This window comes from Xenia sp. Carnegie-2017, unplaced genomic scaffold (assembly GCF_021976095.1).
Source record: "Xenia sp. Carnegie-2017 unplaced genomic scaffold, XeniaSp_v1 HiC_scaffold_25, whole genome shotgun sequence".
In the NCBI taxonomy this organism is placed as follows: domain Eukaryota; kingdom Metazoa; phylum Cnidaria; class Anthozoa; order Malacalcyonacea; family Xeniidae; genus Xenia; species Xenia sp. Carnegie-2017.
In genome coordinates this window covers 8,117,349-8,139,579 of record NW_025813488.1, presented here as the reverse complement: position 1 = coordinate 8,139,579, position 22,231 = coordinate 8,117,349, and the positions used below count along the sequence as shown (strand labels likewise).

Below are 22,231 nucleotides of genomic sequence, written 5' to 3'. Positions count from 1 at the left end.
CTATTGGCTCGTGTTGTATTTGTGGTTTTCGCGTCCGAATCAAACGCATGCGCGCACTGCATGTAAACAAAAAATCGAACTCCCACGCTATGTAAAGTTTAAGCGTTGTGGCTGTTTAAATGCACTTTTCTCTTTGTAAGCGGGTTTTGTTATGGGAAAGAAGATTGTCGTGACTTTAGTTTCTTTGCTTGTTGCCGTCTTTGCTTACATTTACCCTACTTTAAAGCGAAATTATGTGAAATTTGTTCATCCGAAAGTTATTTTAGCTGTCAAATTTGGCAAATGGGTAGCGAATTTCACGATTTTTGGCAGATACATTCCCTGGCGATTTGTACTGCCTGTGGCTGGTGTTCTCTTGTTATTGCTGTACATCAGGGTGAGTGAAAAACGTTTCTTAACAGCGAAGGGACAACTATAAGCTTGTAGTATGAGTAAATACAATATTATGCGATTAGTTCCTGATGTTTGCACTTAGAGTTCAAGTAGTAAATTTTTATCTGTTACGTCGAAAAATTCCTATTCCCATGGAATATTTTGAAACATTTTTGCTTAAATTAAATACAATATGTTTGCCACTGCAACAAAATTAGTTTATCTTGTCTTAATTTGCTACCTAATTATTATTCACGAATGACGTACGAATTTAACGACGCGAATCGTGTGACTATAATCCATTCTTACCCGTATAGCGACGAAGGAAAAAATTACGAAAACTCAAAGAAGAAGAAGAGAGGAAAAAAGCCGAGCGTGCTGCTCAGTACAAAGCCCTCGGGAGTCCCGTTTTGACTCCAGAGCAAGGTTCGTGTTTCTGTGAATTCTGCTAATGTTGGATGTAATTACCAGAGGCGCGTATTATGGGGGCGTTTGGCGGTTTCAAAACCCACAGGTTTTGTAAAATGTACATAAAAAGTTGGTTAAAAAGAGGAGAAAAGAGTAGTTCAGGCTTGTGGACTTTTATATCAAATACAAACTCTGTAAAATTCAGTCCCAAAATGTAGAACACTCCCAAAAAAATTTTTGGATGTGCACTTTAGGTTAATATTTTTTATTTTTCTGTGTTTGGTTATTCTCATGTGATATGCATCCCTTTTGCCATTTGTTTAATTGATTTTTGTGAAGTTGCCTATGGGAGGTGGTGGTGACCCGCTTTTCTCTCATTTTTAATATTATCCCGAGTGTGAGTTTGTTAGAATCTGTTAGCCAAGCCTGATGTTGAGAAATCATCTGATATGTTGAGTGCTAAGATTAAAAATATGTCGACTTATGTAAGACGCATGCGTAAGGAAGTTGGTAAGAAGTACGAACGGAATAATGACGGTAACCATACTAACTTAGTTTATATTCTCCTTCGTTGGAAAGTAAGCCTCGTTCTGGTGTTCAAAGTTTTTTTTTGTTAGTATTTGCACAGTGTAAATTGTATGTCGTTGTGAATACGATATCCGTATACACCTTGTTTATGATCTCGATTCTGGGCACTAATCTCGATTTGGAATCGTATATTGCATCCAAAACACCTGCCTGGTTTTGCAAAGCCGGCTGTTGTTTTTTGTCTCGTTGAAAATTATGGGGAACGTGTGAATGTCTAATATTTGGAGGAACTTGTAGTATTTAACAATATTTATCGAAGAAGCTATTCATCCGGAATGGAAAAGGATTCTTTGGATCAAGGGTTTACACTTCTTTTGACTGAGTTGACGTACGAATTGATTCGAAGTAAGCGTCTGTTCATAATAACCGTTGTCATAGGGCTTATGCTTTTCAGTTCATATTTCATCATACATAGTCTTTCTTTTTCTCCGAAAGATCAAAGTTCTAGTTATCAGTGTTGATTTAGGACTTGCATGGTTGAGAAGAGTATCCGAGGCTTCGAATCTCGACAATTTAATCCCCGCTAATGACGAGAATGATACAGTCTGAAATAAAACGAAGAATGTTTTCGTTAATTATATAGCGCAGATTGACTAGTCTATCGGTGTTTTTTTTGCAAATGAAGAAGTGTTGAAGCTTCACACTAAAAACTATTCCCGACATCATTCAGTCTGGCTGTCTTTATGATACCAATCATATGTCATATTTTCAGCACAAAAACACCTTGCTGATCTTCAGAAGCGACTGGATACGACGGAACGCACGATGCAACTGGTGATGAAGCAAATGGAGACTGTCACACAGTGTCTTGCGAGAACTTTGGAAAACGATGCATCGGGAGACGCATCGGAAATCAACGATGGGCTCAAACTCATGAAAGAAAGTAACGTATGAAGATTCGCGGACATTGTGTAGCTAGATAGATATTTTTTGTAATGTCAATTTTTTTCGGTAAATTATTGAATAAGTTGTAGGTGAAGTGTTGTATTTATAATCTGTTATAACCGAGTTTAAGTGAATATGATAGACGAATTTTGTAACTAGGGAGACTTTCTGTCGAGCTTAGATTTTCATTTAGATTTTACGCGCGCAATAGTACGATAAAAGTGCCAAAATGTTCATCATTAGGCTGGAAAATTTTCACGTATTCGGCCTTTAATCGTATGGTCTTCGTTTGCGGAAGAATTTAAGCGACCTTCAACAAAGAGTAGCTGTATGAAATTGCACAAAGAAACATTTAATTTGTAAATATTTATCTATTAAATATTTATCCATCGTGTAGTGTAATTAAAGTATAATCTCATTAAATTATTTCTTATATATAGCTAATGACTCGATTAAAACGTTTCAGATTTGTTGTGAAAAAATATGAGACGATAGCAGCGACTGAAATCATATCATGTTCCACATGCGGCAAATTTTGGATATTTTTTTTTTGGAAAAAGTGCTCTTGAACAGCATATCATGCAATGGCTTGACAACTTTCCCTCCGAAATTTAAGTCTAAAAGCTCCAAATGTCATTCAAAATACGTCGTTTTTCAGCAACACTGTCAACACTCCATACCGTTCCTTGTTTTTCTAGGTAAAGATGATTTGTCAATTGATTTGTTGAAAATGTATTTTCCAAACTGAAACCAGTGCTTTATAGAGAGTGTCAAGTAATTTTTTGACAGTCGACTTATAACGGAAGTCGGATCATTTTCTATTTCAACGAACATCTTTATGTAATGCTTCATAAAAGGATAATGAGTTGATTCTTTCAACAACAGTTCTTCTTTGCTGGTGTTTTTTAATCTCTTTGTTTAAAAGCTATAGAAACCTCGACAGTTTCCTTCCTTAAATTTTTTTAATGTTTCACTTTTTCTTTTAAACGCCGTTCCAATTGAGAAAAATGCAAGATAGTAGTGCCAAGCAAGACATGGAAAGATGACAAAAACTGTAATGAAATCGAAAACTAATGTCAGAAATCTAGTGGAAAATGAGACACCGAAAATAATTTGGAAACTCGTATCGAGCTAGGTGAAATGTTGATTGCTCTGGCTGGGGGAAACTGAGAGCGAAGCGAATGGCAAATGCTCTTCGGTAAATGTTTAAGATATTTTTGGCACTTGAATAATGATACTGTATAACAGCAATACGTGTTATTATTTGTTACTATGGATAACAATCGTGATAAAAATCCGAAAAAATATTCAAAATTGTGTACAACAATAATAACCGTCATAACAACTCTCTCTATGTGTATAACTTACTTTCCATAATTGCGGGCTCGTATTTCATAGTTCTAGATATGGTTCTTTATTCTATGGAATTGGTGGAATAATCAGCGGTCAACAACATCAGTCAACAACAGCGAGCCTTATGATGAGCCCCCCTTGAAATCATTATTAATTATAATATTTATCTTTATTGTTTTGAGCAATCGGGAGGGTGTTCAAAAAATGTCTTTGATGCACGTGTGAACAAAAATTGTAACATGGAGGCAATGCCGACCGATATTTTCCCATATGTTTACAAATTTTTGCTGCAAAACAAGTTGCCAAAGACAGCAAAGTGTTTGCTGAAAGAAGTTAAAGAGGTAGAGTGTCCTAGTTCGTAGTTAGTTTCAATGATCAGTCTGATTTAACTTCATACAAGAATATTACATTTTCTTACGGTCAGGATGACTCAGGAACGAATTTTTGAAGGTATCTAATAATGTAATTTCCCAGGGCATTCCTTTCTAATTTCCAACATTTACCTTTTTAAACGCCACCATTTTGAATTTATATTCAAACTATGTGATAAGTATATGCCTGAATACGAATACAATGTTTGATATTTGGACTACCCAATAATTTATTTTCTGCCAGTTTGTCATTAGAAACATCCAGTGAAAGATATCTTAGATGCCTTTAGTGGATGTAGTAGACTATTGTCAACACTTGACCATGTACTGTTTATGTGTATGTGTGCAACCTGTTGACTTGATGTTTATCCATTAGAGAAAAATATCCTTGGTTAAAATAGAATTTAATCCATTACTAGGTGTTTAAAGGCCTTGATATAGATTTTGCCATAGTTGAAGCTAACAGCCAAGAGTATACTTGCTTCACAAGCATTTTGAATAAAAAAAACTGTAGGCCACATTTAGTTCAACTGGAAGAACAACTTGGGCTTGCAAGAATTGAAAAGTGCAATCATATTTTTTATAATTTCAATGGTTGTTTAATTTACTTCACAATTATTTACTTCATTTCTTCTCCTTTAGGAAATTGCAATACCATCAACGACTGACTCGATCGTTGAATGGTATCAAGTGTTTTTAGAGTAAGTTGAAATCATATTCCTAATATGTGCTTGTTATGTAACTACCTTTACACATGTTACAAATTTGTGAGATCTTTATTTGTGATTTCAAGTGTCAGAAAAAACAATAAGAAAAATGAGAAAAAAGTTGCCAAAGCACAGAGGAATGAATCTTCAAGCTCCAGTTCAGAAAGCAGTTCAGAAAGTGAAAATGGTTGGTTTAAATGTTATTGTGCTTTTTTAATAGCTGTTGCAATTGATAATTCAATTGAAACTGAACTCAACATTCTTCCTTTGTTCATTTTGCATTAAACAACATAAAATTGGCGTTTACATACAAGAAGGAGATAAAAGCATCAACAAGTCAAATAGATCACAGGGTATGAAAATGGAAGTTGATGAATCATTTGATAGTGGATCAGCAAGGAATGAGAATGTCACAAAGGGCAAAGAAAATGGCAAAAAGAAGCAATTGAAGCCAAAAGCTTTGAGCAGTAAACGAAATAATGTTAAGAAAAAAAATGATAGCTCAGCATCAAGCAGTGATGATAGTAGTGATGACAGTGACGATGATGAGAAAATCATTGAGGGCAAAACAAAGGAAGACATGAAAAATTTGGCTAGGAATAAAGAGAGAAAAACAGTCATTATGAAAGTTGGAAAAAATAATGAAAAAAAAGCAACGAAGAAAGGGACTGTGACAAAGGCGAAGGAAGAAGAATCCAGCAGTGATTCATCTGAGGATAGTTCAAAAGATGAGGGTAAGGCGAATACTGGAAAAAAAAACAACAAAAGATTGTAACAAAACGAAGGAACAAGAATCTAGCAGTGATTCATCTGAGGATAGTTCTGAAGATGAGGGCAAGCGAATGCTGGAAAACGATGAAAACAACCAACAAAGAAAGGATTGTAACGAAAGGAAAATCCAGCAGTGATTCATCTGAGGATAGTTCTGAAGATGAGGGCAAGGCGAATGCTGGAAAATGATGAAAACAACCAACAAAGAAAGGGATTGTAACAAAGACGAAGGAACAAGAATCTAGCAGTGATTCATCTGAGGATAGTTCTGAAGATGAGGGTAAGGCGAATGCTGGAAAAAATGATGAAAAACAACCAACAAAGAAAGGGATTGTAACAAAGACGAAGGAACAAGAATCTAGCAGTGATTCATCTGAGGATAGTTCTGAAGATGAGGGGCAAATGCGAATGATGAAAAAAACCAACAAAGAAAGGGATTGTAACAAAGACGAAGGAACAAGAATCTAGCAGTGATTCATCTGAGGATAGTTCTGAAGATGAGGGTAAGGCGAAAAAAATGATGAAAACAACCAACAAAGAAAGGATTGTAACAAAGACGAAGGAACAAGAATCTAGCAGTGATTCATCTGAGGATAGTTCTGAAGATGAGGGCAAGGCGAAAAAAATGATGAAAACAACCAACAAAGAAAGGGATTGTAACAAAGACGAAGGAAAAAGAATCCAGCAGTGATTCATCTGAGGATAGTTCAGAAGATGAGGGCAAGGCGAATGCTGGAAAAAATGATGAAAAACAACCAACAAAGAAAGGGATTGTAACAAAGACGAAGGAACAAGAATCTAGCAGTGATTCATCTGAGGATAGTTCTGAAGATGAGGGCAAGGCGAATGCTGGAAACAACGATGAAAAACAACCAACAAAAAACAGGACTGTGACAAATACGAAGGAAGAAGATTCTAGTAGTGTTTCATCTGAGGATGGTTCTGAAGATGAGGGCAAGGCGAATGCTGGAAAAAATGATGTAAAACAACCAACGAAGAAAGGGATTGTGACAAAGACGAAGGGAGACGAATCTAGCAGTAATTCATCTGAGGATAGTTCTGAAGATGAGGGCAAGGCGAATGCTGGAAAAAATGATGAAAAACAATCAACAAATAAAGGGATTGTAACAAAGCCGAAGGAAGAAGAATTCAGCAGTGATTCATCTGAGGATAGTTCAGAAGATGAGGGTAAGGCTAATGCTGGAAAAAATGATGAAAAACAACCAACAAATAAAGGGATTGTAACAAAGACGAAGGAACAAGAATCCAGCAGTGATTCATCTGAGGATAGTTTAGAAGATGAGGGCAAGGCGAATGCTGAAAAAAACGATAAAAAACAAGAAACGAGGAAAGAGACTGTAAAAAAAGCAAAAGAAGGCGGGAAAACAAAAGGACTGAAAAGAAAACGAACAAGTTCAGATGATGACAGTTCTGAAGATAGCGAGACTCAAGCGAAGGGTAAATACCTTTCGAAAAGGTATTGTGAGACTTTTTGATTGTAATAACGACATTAATAGAATGTAACTTCACCAGCTGTCCTAATAAAATGTTTCATATTTTTTTAATGTAGCGAGATGTCCACGAACAGTGAAACTACTGATTTCTCTGTAAGATTTTCCCTTCATTTTCAATGTCGCAATAAATACTTGAATGCGATCCATGTGATCAACAGATCATTAACCTGTTTATTTCTATTTTCATTGCAGTTCAATAAAAATCACAGTTTAAACAGTCTCAGTAAGTTGCAAGAGTTAAACTTTCTTTGGATTTGTTTCTTTTTCCAGTTTTAGAAATACAGTTGAGCCCTCACAACTCGAACTCGTTTAAGCTCGAACTCCCGCTAAGCTAACTCAAAGTAAATCCAATCCCACTCCGTCCGCGGGCAACTATCTCTCGATAGCGCAAAACGCGTTTAAGGGTGAATCTCAAGGGTTGGAATTTTATCAGTCGAAAGTGTACATTCGACTTGAAGTGTAAATAAACAAGAAAATTGCTAATTCTTTCTTCATTGGGGTTTGGTTACTGTGTATTTTATTGTTTTGAACCATAAAGATTTTCTTCTATAATGCGATCCTAAAATTGTACGCTATAATGTAACCAGGCATGGAGATTGTGTGCTCATTGGAATCAATTTATAGATACGTCCACTCCAAATACCACAGCGAAGCCGGCAAAGAAAGCGAAACAGAGTGTTTGTATTAAATTTTGGTCGTATTGAAGTCTACGTTCATGTTCTCTGTTTCATAAATATCTCTTTTGCAGAACACTGCTCCATCGCCATTTCGAAGAGTTGTCTCAGAAAGCATAATCGTCGACGCCAAACTTAAGGATAACAGTTTCGAAGCGAAGGTTAGGATGGAATTATGGATGATTGTAGAAAAGCTAATACGTATATAGAAGAAAGGAAAGCTAAGAATTATCTTGAAACCCAAGATTCCGTACCTCATACACAGTTGAGAGTAATAATTTCTCGGATCGTTATCTCATATTTTTAGCCTTATTGGTATTTCTATTTTTAACTCTGTCACCATTTTTCTCCTTTAGAAAGGATCTACCGGTAGCTGGGGAGAAAAAGCCAACAAAGATCTAAAATTTGTTAAAGGTAATTGCTCATTTTATTTAGTTCAGTTCTTCATGAATAAGAGATGGCCACAGGGCTTAAATTTTCATGGCATATGTTTGATTACCACTTTTAAGAAAATGAAAATAAGTAATGACATGTTTGTTATTTTAATAACTGTGTATGTATAGCTTTTTTTGATGGTTTCAACTGAAACTAATTATGCTGTTTCGGTAATGAATCTCGCAAAAATTTCATTATGCTATGCTTTTCTGAGTGATATGCCAAAGTTGATTTGTGAAGATCAAAGCTGCACAGAAATCAAAAAAATATTTATTTGACAACAAAAAAAGTCTTTCATCAACTTTGTTTGCACAGGCTTATGAAAACCGAAAGTCCGAGACCGAAGGTCGAGGGTTGCACCTGCTAGTGAGTTCTCACAAACATCTCCGAGGTTTGCATGAGCCTGTGGATACACGAAAAGCATCTTTCATTTCTTTAAAGGCGAATTCGTTAGAATTGAAAAATCAGCATTGATACAAGTTATGTCGTTGAAATAAAAGCCAGTTGTATGGTACTGTTTCTCTCGTAGGCAAATCTTTCAGACATGAGAAGACGAAGAAAAAGCGGGGTAGTTATCGTGGGGGACAAATTGATAAAACTGTGAATTCGATCAAATTTGACAGTGATTGAGGTTTTTTGTTTTCATGTATTATAAAACGATGAATATTTTATGTTGTATTTTGCAATATGGTGAACTTTTTAGTCAATAATCCAGTATGTATGGAATATACAACTCTATTTACTTGTTTGGTGTATTTTGTCCATTACTACATTTATCATTGTGGAATGTGGATGCTAAGGTGCAGACGACGGGTTGAGCCCGATTCCCATTTAACTACCTTTGAGCATGGGCGCGTATAGTTATCTAAATCATCGACAGCCTGACCCAATATGTCTGCATCTTAATACCCTGAGCTTAATTCGATGTAACATCAAAAAAGAATCAAATATATTATTCTGTTCTCCGATGCAACCTGTTGATAATGACAGCTTGATGATATGTCAATTACATGCAGTATACATAGCATGGATATGTTTCTTGTTTTCAGTCTGCGCGTCCCTTTCCTAACTGTACTGTACTTTTTCTCATTAAAAGTGAGTGGACAGTTAATTCCGACACGTTGAATCTATACGTCTAATTTTATGCACTGTAATCTAGTAAAAATCCCGAGTATCGTTGTCACGTTGCAATTGATATCCAAAGACTTCCTAAGAATCCTATTTCTCGCTTTCGTTTCCAGCCCCCACCCCCACCACATGATAGAAATTCGTCTCTGCCAATCCATTTTTCCCAGAAATTGGCCTTAGAAGTAAAAAAAATCCCCAGGCTTATTTTCTAAAGTAGAAAAAACCCCAACTGCCAAGAAAAAATTCCCCAAAATTACACCCCAGGTTGGTAGCTTTGTGACGTATAAATATCAATTGTTGTTTACGGTTCACAGTTCCGTGGACTTTAATTCCCCGATAACCGCATGACTCGCAGTCTGTATGTTACTCATAAACGCATTACAATTTCTCCAAAATAAGCACTCGAAAATTCAGCAGGTTTTCTTATTCTGGAATTGAAAATGTCTTTGATGCAAGCGACGTGTTTTATAGGAACACTTTATTCGTGTTATCTTTCCTTCACGCTTATTAAGTTTGTTCTATCTGTGTTGAAAACGATGCTTCTTGGTGGCTCAATCGAGTTTCGTCGATATGGTAGCTGGGCAGGTAAATGATTTGTGCCGCGTTGAATTTATTTGTTCATTGAATTGTGCCGTGTGTATCGCAGTCGTGTAAGTTTTTTTTCAATGTACGTAGTCGTTACTGGATGCACCGACGGTATTGGTAAGGAATATGCGAGACAGGTATGTGTTGCAAATAAAAACATAAATTAACAGAACCTCACAGAACTCTTCATGCTGACAGTGAGTAATTTTACAATAGCTGGCGGCCAAAGGACTCAACATAGTTCTCATGAGTCGTACAAAAGAGAAACTTGAGGCAGTTGCAGTTGAAATTGGTAAATATGTGGCTGTGTTTGCATGACTGCAAGTTCAAGCACTCGAAAATTTCTAAAATAAACGTTTGCATTTACCAGGAAGATTTGTTTGCATCCTCAATATCTTATTAAAAAAAGTCTTTCTCTTAGTGTCTAAACTCTGACATTCAACAGGATTCATTGCTGGCAAAATTTATGGGATAATTTGTAACCTTGACAGTAACAGCTAGCTATTTCTCTTGATAGAGAAAGACTACAATGTTGAGACAAAGATAATTCAAGTGGATTTTTCTGGTGGACATGAGATTTATGATGCAGTATTGAAGGAATTAGATGGATTAGATATTGGAGTTTTAGGTTTGTTGACAATATTCTGCTATGGTCATTGGACTTGAGAAATTTGGGTCTGAGAGGGAAGGACAATGTATATGGTCTTAGGATCTTTGAAAATAAATGACACATTCACCTGGAAAATTTCTTCTCATTTTATGCCAAGTTTTCGTAAACATTGTTGTTTCTTTATGTAGTTAATAATGTCGGAGCCTCTGTTTCTTTCCCGGAATATTTTCATGATATTTCCGTTGAGGTATGTGAGCCATGATGTGCTTGTTGATGATCATAATTACATTGATGCTATGCCACTAATTAAAAGGGATAAAACACCAACAAATTCAAAAAATTTGCCACTTTCATCTGTTGACAGAATGCTTATTGCTCTTTGTTCATATTCATGACAAATAAATGTGCTGTGTTCTATTCAAAGGCAGATCAAAAGAATGGCATTAGGGGTGGTCACCTAGGGCCTTGCAAAACTATTTTTTATGGATATACCGCCTTCATGTTGCTACAGCAACACCAAAAAATCTGAACACGGAAGACCGAATTTGTCAATGCAACATGAGCCTTCATGCCCAGTTTCAAGTGCTTCCCTTAAGTGTTGATTTTGTATTTTGTTATGGATTCTGAATCGGATCAAATTTCACATTGGTAAAATAAATTGCAAGAAAACTTTTGACTAATTGTTGTAAGGAGGTCATTATAGAAAAATACTCTTATAAAATGCTTAGTGAGTTGTTTCAAAATAAGGCAATAACTTTCTAATGAAATTACTACATCAGACTACTGTCATTTTTTGTCAATCAGTTGGAAGGTGTATGTCTACTTTTGTGCTATTTGTGCATCCTTCAATATCCTTAAGTATCCAACATTGGCCAACTAATTTTGAATTCATGTGATAATTGTCTTTGAAAGGTCATTTGGAGACAGGTGAATGTCAATGTCATGTCGTGTGCAATGGTGAGGTGTTTTTCTTTGGTAAATATTTGTTTACAAAGTAGCAAAAGGTAATTTTTTTTTTTTTGCCACAGTTGACTCGAATGATCATACCATCAATGCTTGAAAGGTAAGAAGTCATCATTTGTAAAGTATTAAACCATCAACTGTTTTGATATTTAATGTTATTTTGTCTTACTTTCAGTCTACTTCTTCTTTTAGAAAGAAAGGCATCATAATCAATGTATCATCAGCCAGTGGCCAATTCCCTATGCCACTAACTGGTGCTTATGGGGCTACTAAGGTACACTTGAGGATGATTGTGTTGTCAATGATTAGGTGGCTAGGATTTTTTCAGCCTACAGCCTTGGTAAATTTTTTGACAAATTTTATTTACATTATAGTCATTTGTGGATAGATTCTCGAAAAATTTACACAATGAGTACAATGATAAAGGCTTGATTATTCAGGTACGGATCTTTCTATTGATATTCAAAGGGTATTGAAATGTGTTTGGGGGTATCTTGTCAATGGCAATGGTGTTGTATTACGTATGTATGATTTGCAGGGATTATATGCCATATTGTTGTCTATCATAAAGATTGAATGTTATACTATAGGGAGTGTATGATGTACTGTAGTCATTCATAGAAATTGTATGTTATATTGTAGTCAGTCATAGAGATTGTATGTTTTACTGTAGTCAGTCATAGAGATTGTATGTTATACTGTAGTCAGTCATAGAGATTGTATGTTATAGTGTAGTCAGTCATAGAGATTGTATGTTATAGTGTAGTCAGTCATAGAGATCGTATGTTATATTGTAGTCAGTCATAGAGAATGTATGTTATACTGTAGTCAGTCATAGAGATTGTATGTTATACTGTAGTCAGTCATAGAAATTGTATGCTATAGTGTAGTCAGTCATAGAAATTGTATGTTATACTGTAGTCAGTCATAGAGATTGTATGTTTTACTGTAGTCAGTCGTAGAGAATGTATGCTATACTGTAGTCAGTCATAGAGATTGTATGTTATACTGTAGTCACTCATAGAGAATGTATATTATACTGTAGTCAGTCGTAGAGATTGTATGTTATACTGTAGTCAGTCATAGAGAATGTATGCTATACTGTAGTCACTCATAGAGATTGTATGTTATACTGTAGTCACTCATAGAGATTGTATGTTATACTGTGGTCAGTCATAGTGAATGTATCTTATACTGTAGTCAGTCATAGAGAATATATGTTATACTGTAGTCAGTCATAGAGAATGTATATTATACTGTAGTCAGTCATAGAGATTGTATGTTATACTGTAGTCAGTTGTAGAGAATGTATGTTATACTGTAGTCAGTCATAGAGATTGTATGTTATACTGTATTCAGTCATAGAGAATGTATGCTATACTGTAGTCAGTCATAGAGATTGTATGTTATACTGTAGTCACTCATAGAGAATGTATGTTATACTGTGGTCAGTCATAGAGAATGTATGTTATACTGAAATCAGTCATAGAGAATGTATTTTATACTGTAGTCAGTCATAGAGATTGTATGTTATACTGTAGTCAATCATAGAGAGTGTATGTTATACTGTGGTCAGTCATAGAGAATGTATGTTATACTGTAGTCAGTCATAAAGATTGTATGCTATACTGTAGTCAATCATAGAGATTGTATGTTATACTGTATTCAATCATAAAGATTGTATATTATACTGTAGTCAATCGTAGAGATTGTATGCTATACTGTAGTCAGTCATAGAGATTGTATGTTATACTGTATTCAATCATAAAGATTGTATGTTATACTGTAGTCAGTCATGGAGAGTGTATGCTATACTGTAGTCAGTCGTAGAGAATGTATGTTATACTGTAGTCAGTCATAGAGATTGTATGTTATACTGTAGTCAGTCATAGAGAATGTATGCTATACTGTAGTCAGTCATAGAGATTGTATGTTATACTGCAGTCACTCATAGAGAATGTATGTTATACTGTGGTCAGTCATAGAGAATGTATGTTATACTTTAGTCAGTCATAGAGATTGTATGTTATACTGTAGTCAGTCATAGAGAGTTGTGTTTGTAGTCAGTCATAGAGATGTATGTTACTGTAGTCATCAAAGATTGTATGTTATACTGTAGTCAGTCATAGAGATTGTATGTTATACTGTAGTCAGTCATAGAGATTGTATGTTATACTGTAGTCAGTCATAGAGATTGTATGTTATAGTGTAGTCAGTCATAGAGATTGTATGTTATACTGTAGTCAGTCATAGAGATGTATGTTATACTGTAGTCAGTCATAGAGATTGTATGTTATACTGTAGTCAGTCATAGAAATTGTATGTTATACTGTAGTCAGTCATAGAAATTGTATGTTATACTGTAGTCAGTCATAGAGTTGTATGTTATACTGTAGTCAGTCGTAGAGAATGTATGCTATACTGTAGTCAGTCATAGAGATTGTATGTTATACTGTAGTCAGTCATAGAGAATGTATGTTATACTGTAGTCAGTCATAGAGATTGTATGTTATACTGTAGTCAGTCATAGAGATGTATGTTATACTGTAGTCACTCATAGAGATGTATGTTATACTGTAGTCAGTCATAGAGATTGTATGTTATACTGTGGTCAGTCATAGAGAATGTATCTTATACTGTAGTCAGTCATAGAGAATATATGTTATACTGTAGTCAGTCATAGAGAATGTATGTTATACTGTAGTCAGTCATAGAGATTGTATGTTATACTGTAGTCAGTCATAGAGAATGTATGTTATACTGTAGTCAGTCATAGAGATTGTATGTTATACTGTAGTCAGTCATAGAGAATGTATGCTATACTGTAGTCAGTCATAGAGATTGTATGTTATACTGTAGTCAGTCATAGAGAATGTATGTTATACTGTGGTCAGTCATAGAGAATGTATGTTATACTGAAATCAGTCATAGAGAATGTATTTTATACTGTAGTCAGTCATAGAGATTGTATGTTATACTGTAGTCAATCATAGAGAGTGTATGTTATACTGTAGTCAGTCATAGAGAATGTATGTTATACTGTAGTCAGTCATAAAGATTGTATGTTATACTGTAGTCAATCATAGAGATTGTATGTTATACTGTATTCAATCATAAAGATTGTATATACTGTAGTCAATCATAGAGATTGTATGCTATACTGTAGTCAGTCATAGAGATTGTATGTTATACTGTAGTCAATCATAAAGATTGTATGTTATACTGTAGTCAGTCATAGAGAGTGTATGCTATACTGTAGTCAGTCTAGAAATGTATGTTATACTGTAGTCAGTCATAGAATTGTATGTTATACTGTAGTCAGTCATAGAGAATGTATGCTATACTGTAGTCAGTCATAGAGATTGTATGTTATACTGCAGTCACTCATAGAGAATGTATGTTATACTGTGGTCAGTCATAGAGAATGTATGTTATACTGAAATCAGTCATAGAGAATGTATTTTATACTTTAGTCAGTCATAGAGATTGTATGTTATACTGTAGTCAGTCATAGAGAGTGTATGTTTTACTGTAGTCAGTCATAGAGATTGTATGTTATACTGTATTCAATCATAAAGATTGTATGTTATACTGTAGTCAATCATAGAGATTGTATGCTATACTGTAGTCAGTCATAGAGATTGTATGTTATACTGTATTCAATCATAAAGATTGTATGTTATACTGTAGTCAATCATAGAGATTGTATGCTATACTGTAGTCAGTCATAGAGATTGTATGTTATACTGTATTCAATCATAAAGATTGTATGTTATACTGTAGTCAGTTATAGAAAATGTATGTTATACTGTTGTCAGTCATAGAGTGTATGTTATACTGTAATCAGTTGTAGAGACTGTATGCTATACTGTAGTCAGTCATAGAGATTGTATGCCATACTGTAGTCAGTCATAGAGAATGTATGTTATACTGTAGTCAGTCATAGAGAATGTATGCTATACTGTAGTCAGTCATAGAGATTGTATGTTATACTGTAGTCAGTCATAGAGATTGTATGTTATACTGTAGTCAGTCATAGAGAATGTATGTTATACTGTAGTCAGTTATAGAGACTGTATGTTATACTGTAGTCAGTCATAGAGAATGTGTGTTATACTGTAGTCAGTCATAGAGATTCTATGTTATATTGTAGTCAGTCATAGAGAATGTATGTTATACTGTAGTTAGTCATAGAGAGTGTATGTTATACTGTAGTCAGTCATAGAGAATGTATGGTATACTGTAGTCAGTCATAGAATTGTGTTATTGTAGTCAGTCATAGAGATGTATGTTATACTGTAGTCAGTCATAGAGATTGTATGTTATACTGTAGTCAGTCATAGAGAATGTATGTTATACTGTGGTCAGTCATAGAGAATGTATGTTATACTGTAGTCAGTCATAGAGAATGTATGTTATACTGTAGTCAGTCATAGAGAATGTATGTTATACTGTGGTCAGTCATAGAGAATGTATGTTATACTGTAGTCATAGAGAATGTATGTTATACTGTAGTCAGTCATAGTGAATGTATGTTATACTGTGGTCAGTCATAGAGAATGTATGTTATACTGTGGTCAGTCATAGAGAATGTATGTTATACTGTAGTCAGTCATAGAGAATGTATGTTATACTGTGGTCAGTCATAGAGAATGTATGTTATACTGTAGTAAGTCATAGAGAAAGTATGTTATACTGTGGTCAGTCATAGAGAATGTATGTTATACTGTAGTAAGTCATAGAGAAAGTATGTTATACTGTAGTAAGTCATAGAAAATGTATGTTATACTGTAGTCAGTCATAGAGAATGTATGTTATACTGTGGTCAGTCATAGAGAATGTATGTTATACTGTAGTCAGTCATAGAGAATGTATGTTATACTGTGGTCAGTCATAGAGAATGTATGTTATACTGTAGTAAGTCATAGAGAAAGTATGTTATACTGTAGTAAGTCATAGAAAATGTATGTTATACTGTAGTCAGTCATAGAGAAAGTATGTTATACTGTGGTCAGTCATAGAGAATGTATGTTATGCTGTAGTCAGTCATAGAGAATGTATGTTATACTGTAGTCAGTCATAGAGAATGTATGTTATACTGTGGTCAGTCATAGAATGTATGTTATACTGTAGTGAGAATGTATGTTATACTGTGGTCAGTCATAGAGAATGTATGTTATACTGAAATCAGTCATAGAGAATGTATTTCTGTAGTCAGTCATAGAGATTGTATGTTATACTGTAGTCAATCATAGAGAGTGTATGTTATACTGTGGTCAGTCATAGAGAATGTATGTTATACTGTAGTCAGTCATAAAGATTGTATGCTATACTGTAGTCAATCATAGAATTGTATGTTATACTGTATTCAATCATAAAGATTGTATATTATACTGTAGTCAATCGTTTGTATGCTATACTGTAGTCAGTCATAGAGATGTATGTTATACTGTATAATCATAAAGATTGTATGTTATACTGTAGTCAGTCATGGAAGTGTATGCTATACTGTAGTCAGTCATAGAGAATGTATGTTATACTGTAGTCAGTCATAGAGATTGTATATACTGTAGTCAGTCATAGAGAATGTATGTATACTGTAGTCAGTCATAGTGTATGTTATACTGCAGTCACTCATAGAGAATGTATGTTATACTGTGGTCAGTCATAGAGATGTATGTTATACTGAAATCAGTCATAGAGAATGTATTTTATACTTTCAGTCATAGAGATTGTATGTTATACTGTAGTCAGTCATAGAGAGTGTATGTTTACTGTAGTCAGTCATAGAGATTGTATGTTATACTGTATTCAATCATAAAGATTGTGTTTTACTGTAGTCAGTCATAGAGATTGTGTTATACTGTAGTCAGTCATAGAGATTGTATGTTATAGTGTAGTCAGTCATAGAGATTGTATGTTATAGTGTAGTCACATTATATTGTAGTCAGTCATAGAGAATGTATGTTATACTGTAGTCAGTCATAGAGATTGTATGTTATACTGTAGTCAGTCATAGAAATTGTATGCTATAGTGTAGTCAGTCATAGAAATTGTATGTTATACTGTAGTCAGTCATAGAGATTGTATGTTTTACTGTAGTCATTCAGAGAATGTATGCTATACTGTAGTCAGTCATAGAGTTGTATGTTATACTGTAGTCACTCATAGAGAATGTATATTATACTGTAGTCAGTCGTAGAGATTTTATGTTATACTGTAGTCAGTCATAGAGATGTATGCTATACTGTAGTCACTCATAGAGATTGTATGTTATACTGTAGTCAGTCATAGAGATTGTATGTTATACTGTGGTCAGTCATAGTGATGTATCTTATACTGTAGTCAGTCATAGAGAATATATGTTATACTGTAGTCAGTCATAGAGAATGTATTTATACTGTAGTAGTCATAGAGATTGTATGTTATACTGTAGTCAGTTGTAGAGAATGTATGTTATACTGTAGTCAGTCATAGAGATTGTATGTTATACTGTATTCAGTCATAGAAATGTATGCTATACTGTAGTCAGTCATAGAGATTGTATGTTATACTGTAGTCAGTCATAGAGAATGTATGTTATACTGTGGTCAGTCATAGAGAATGTATGTTATACTGAAATCAGTCATAGAGAATGTATTTTATACTGTAGTCAGTCATAGAGATTGTATGTTATACTGTAGTCAATCATAGAGTGTATGTTATACTGTGGTCAGTCATAGAGAATGTATGTTATACTGTAGTCAGTCATAAGATTGTATGCTATACTGTAGTCAATCATAGAGATTGTATGTTATACTGTATTCAATCATAAAGATGTATATTATACTGTAGTCAATCATAGAGATTGTATGCTATACTGTAGTCAGTCATAGAGATTGTATGTTATACTGTATTCAATCATAAAGATTGTATGTTATACTGTAGTCAGTCATGGAGAGTGTATGTTATACTGTAGTCAGTCATAGAGAATGTATGTTATACTGTAGTCAGTCATGTATGTTATACTGTAGTCAGTCATAGATTACTGTAGTCAGTCAGTGAATGTCATTGTATACTGTGGTCAGTCATAGAGAATGTATGTTATACTGAAATCAGTCATAGAGAATGTATTTTATACTGTAGTCAGTCATAGAGATTGTATGTTATACTGTAGTCAGTCATAGAGAGTGTATGTTTACTGTAGTCAGTCATAGAGATTGTATGTTATACTGTATTCAATCATAAAGATTGTATGTTATACTGTAGTCAATCATAGAGATTGTATGCTATACTGTAGTCAGTCATAGAGATTGTATGTTATACTGTATTCAATCATAAAGATTGTATGTTATACTGTAGTCAATCATAGAGATTGTATGCTATACTGTAGTCAGTCATAGAGATTGTATGTTATACTGTATTCAATCATAAAGATTGTATGTTATACTGTAGTCAGTTATAGAAAATGTATGTTATACTGTTGTCAGTCATAGAGTGTATGTTATACTGTAATCAGTTATAGAGACTGTATGCTATACTGTAGTCAGTCATAGAGATTGTATGTTATACTGTAGTCAGTCATAGAGAATGTATGTTATACTGTAGTCAGTCATAGAGAATGTATGCTATACTGTAGTCAGTCATAGAGATTGTATGTTATACTGTAGTCAGTCATAGAGATTGTATGTTATACTGTAGTCAGTCATAGAGAATGTATGTTATACTGTAGTCAGTCATAGAGATTGTATGTTATACTGTAGTCAGTCATAGAGATGTATGTTATACTGTAGTCAGTCATAGAGATTGTATGTTATACTGTAGTCAGTCATAGAGAATGTATGTTATACTGTAGTTAGTCATAGAGTGTATGTTATACTGTAGTCAGTCATAGAGATTGTATGTTATACTGTAGTCAGTCATAGAGATTGTATGTTATACTGTAGTCAGTCATAGAGATTGTATGTTATACTGTAGTCAGTCATAGAGATGTATGTTATACTGTAGTCAGTCATAGAGAATGTATGTTATACTGTAGTCAGTCATAGAGATGTATGTTATACTGTAGTCAGTCATAGAGATGTATGTTATACTGTAGTCAGTCATAGAGAATGTATGTTATACTGTAGTCAGTCATAGAGAATGTATGTTATACTGTAGTCAGTCATAGAGAATGTATGTTATACTGTAGTCAGTCATAGAGAATGTATGTTATACTGTAGTCAGTCATAGAGAATGTATGTTATACTGTAGTCAGTCATAGAGAATGTATGTTATACTGTAGTCAGTCATAGAGAATGTATGTTATACTGTAGTCAGTCATAGAGAATGTATGTTATACTGTAGTCAGTCATAGAGTATGTTATACTGTAGTCAGTCATAGAGAATGTATGTTATACTGTAGTCAGTCATAGAGAAAGTATGTTATACTGTAGTCAGTCATAGAGAATGTATGTTATACTGTAGTCAGTCATAGAGAATGTATGTTATACTGTGGTCAGTCATAGAGAATGTATGTTATACTGTAGTCAGTCATAGAGAATGTATGTTATACTGTAGTCAGTCATAGAGAATGTATGTTATACTGTAGTCAGTCATAGAAAGTATGTTATACTGTAGTAGTCATAGAAAATGTATATACTGTAGTCAGTCATAGGTATGTTATACTGTAGTCAGTCATAGAGATGTATGTTATACTGTAGTCAGTCATAGAGTGTATGTTATACTGTAGTCAGTCATAGAGAATGTATGTTATACTGTGGTCAGTCATAGAGAATGTATGTTATACTGTAGTCAGTCATAGAGAATGTATGTTATACTGTAGTAAGTCATAGAGATTGTAATCCAAGGCTGCTGCTATGAAATCTCTTAGAATTCTCGAACAAAACAGTCGTATCAAAACGTCAGTCAATACCATTTAGGAATTTACAAATAACCACTGGTGTGGTGTCATCTGCAAACGCTTGTTTTCTACAGTTGTGGATGAAAAATTTTGGCAAAATGTTTTGGTTTAGTAAGAAATTTCAATTTTTGAAATTCGTTGCGAGAAAGTAAAACACTTTATCCGTGCCTGCCCTATGCCACGTGTAATATTAGTTAGACATAAAGATTGTTCACTTTCTGAAAAATTTCATTAGTTGAAAACTATTCATCTTCGTTCCAGAATGTTTTTCCATTCGTCGTCGCAACAAAAATGTCCGGTGTGAAAAGGGAAAGTCTGCTCACCCCTTTTCCTGAAACTTATGTTGCGAGCGTTCTCGGTAAAGTCGGAGTCGCCAAGGAATGTTTTGGGTATTGGCCGCACGAGTTGCAGGTAAAAATAATTCTCAGTTTTATTTTTAACAATTGTGAACGAGACCTGCCAACACACGCGGTTTTATCCGTTTCATACACAGTTTGGTTGACTAATCTCCACATGATGATGTTGATTTTTGTGATGAAATTTTCCTGGATGTTCTTTAACATTTTTTTGGAAATAAACATATCTCCCTTCGTGTTTTGCTAAGAAATTGTCTGAAATTTTGAGTTCACCAGCTTTTCGACTTGATCGGGATTTCGCATTAGTAGCTAATGCTATTTCGATTGTGATGATAGAGTTAAGTTTTGATTAACTAATGCTGATAGGGTTGGCGCACTGTGATCATTTCGATGCCCGAATGATCAGTGTGCTAAGCTCAAGGGTGCAGAAAGTATTGTCAGCAACGTGAACATATTGCATGTCTTTGTTATTAGCACAAATACTTTTCTAGTCCTAGGGAATTTGACATAACTTCTAACTGCTAAACATTCACAGAAATGCATCATTAGGATTATGGAGTGGTCCTGCATCGAAACTTTCTAATCTTAGGGGCTGATTACATGAACCCGGGTAGCCGGGATTCAGCCAAGCGTTATATGATTCTGGCAAATGGAAACGTTTCAATACTTATCATCACATAAATCTTCTTGAGAAATTCCACAATATATTCTGATTTAATAACTACGCAAAACATTCAAAATTCAAACAACCAATTTGGCCTGATTTGAGAATTACAACAGGAACAACTTATTTAACAAACATTTGTAATTTTTAACCTTGAAGTTTTGGCCCCTTTCAATCCCTCGAAATCATTTCACGCCTCACCGAATCCCGGTTAACCGGGATCATGTAAACAGCCCCTAAAGGTATTCTTTTTTCGAAACACTTTGTACAAAGCGTGAGTACGACATGTTTATTCTACAATTGAATATGTACGAACGTTCGTCCTCCCCCCCCCAATCAACGCTCTTTTGACGGTCCCGTTAGTCTACCGCACATCAATTCGGAAAATCTGCAGATATTTTGCAAAAAAATCCAGATTTTTAAAAATTTTTTTACTATCTCCATTAGCTGAAACCCTGGTTGGCAGGTCTGCCTTCGACAACCATGAGCGATTCCAGGCGTCACCATGCGATCACGTGATAATTGTTTTTCGTATCTTAGGCATTTATTACAATGTTGCTGCCTGAGTGGTTACAAGTGAAGATAGTCATGAATGTGAGCAAACGATTGCGAGCAAGAGCTCTGAAAAAACGCGAAGCAAAAAAGGATTCGTAAGAATTGATGAAAGAACTGCATGCCGGTTGACGTATAAAATTGTCTTCATTTGCTCATACGTTATTTAAACTAGACTGACTTGCTGATTCCGTATTGATTTTTTTCTGATAACTACGGCTTCGATTAGGACAATTCTTACCACAATTAGTCTAATTACGAATGTTTCAATATTAGAACAAGAAAACTCGTCGCGTGCGTGCCTGCACGCTGTCCTGAGTCGATATGAATTAAGTTTATTGAATATTTGCGAATAAATGTCTGTGGTGTTTATGTGAACATTTCCTGTTGATTTAGGATAGCAACGGAACGATT

General features: G+C 34.6%; 3 protein-coding genes across 3 annotated transcripts; all 3 read left to right on the top strand.

Moving 5' to 3' along the window:
- Positions 1–56: 56 nt before the first annotated feature.
- On the top strand, positions 57–2,692 carry LOC124452540. Its single transcript, XM_047003099.1, has 3 exons — positions 57–376; positions 690–798; positions 2,081–2,692. Exons 1-3 carry the CDS (start codon positions 152–154, stop codon positions 2,260–2,262), a joined length of 516 nt encoding a protein of 171 aa, XP_046859055.1. The 5' UTR covers positions 57–151; the 3' UTR covers positions 2,263–2,692.
- A 1,053-nt stretch (positions 2,693–3,745) lies between these two features.
- Positions 3,746–8,820, top strand: LOC124452524 (nucleolar and coiled-body phosphoprotein 1-like). Its single transcript, XM_047003084.1, has 12 exons — positions 3,746–3,947; positions 4,620–4,678; positions 4,771–4,871; positions 4,999–5,329; positions 5,647–5,920; positions 6,088–6,932; positions 7,026–7,062; positions 7,162–7,192; positions 7,594–7,646; positions 7,718–7,804; positions 8,000–8,057; positions 8,608–8,820. Exons 1-12 carry the CDS (start codon positions 3,846–3,848, stop codon positions 8,706–8,708), a joined length of 2,079 nt encoding a protein of 692 aa, XP_046859040.1. The 5' UTR covers positions 3,746–3,845; the 3' UTR covers positions 8,709–8,820.
- A 709-nt stretch (positions 8,821–9,529) lies between these two features.
- Positions 9,530–22,189, top strand: LOC124452735 (very-long-chain 3-oxoacyl-CoA reductase-like). Its single transcript, XM_047003331.1, has 11 exons — positions 9,530–9,791; positions 9,882–9,928; positions 10,008–10,083; positions 10,309–10,419; positions 10,590–10,648; positions 11,314–11,358; positions 11,430–11,464; positions 11,557–11,638; positions 11,739–11,804; positions 20,507–20,656; positions 21,806–22,189. The coding sequence occupies exons 1-11, from the start codon at positions 9,647–9,649 to the stop codon at positions 21,917–21,919; spliced, it is 930 nt and encodes a 309-aa protein (XP_046859287.1). The 5' UTR covers positions 9,530–9,646; the 3' UTR covers positions 21,920–22,189.
- Positions 22,190–22,231: the final 42 nt, after the last annotated feature.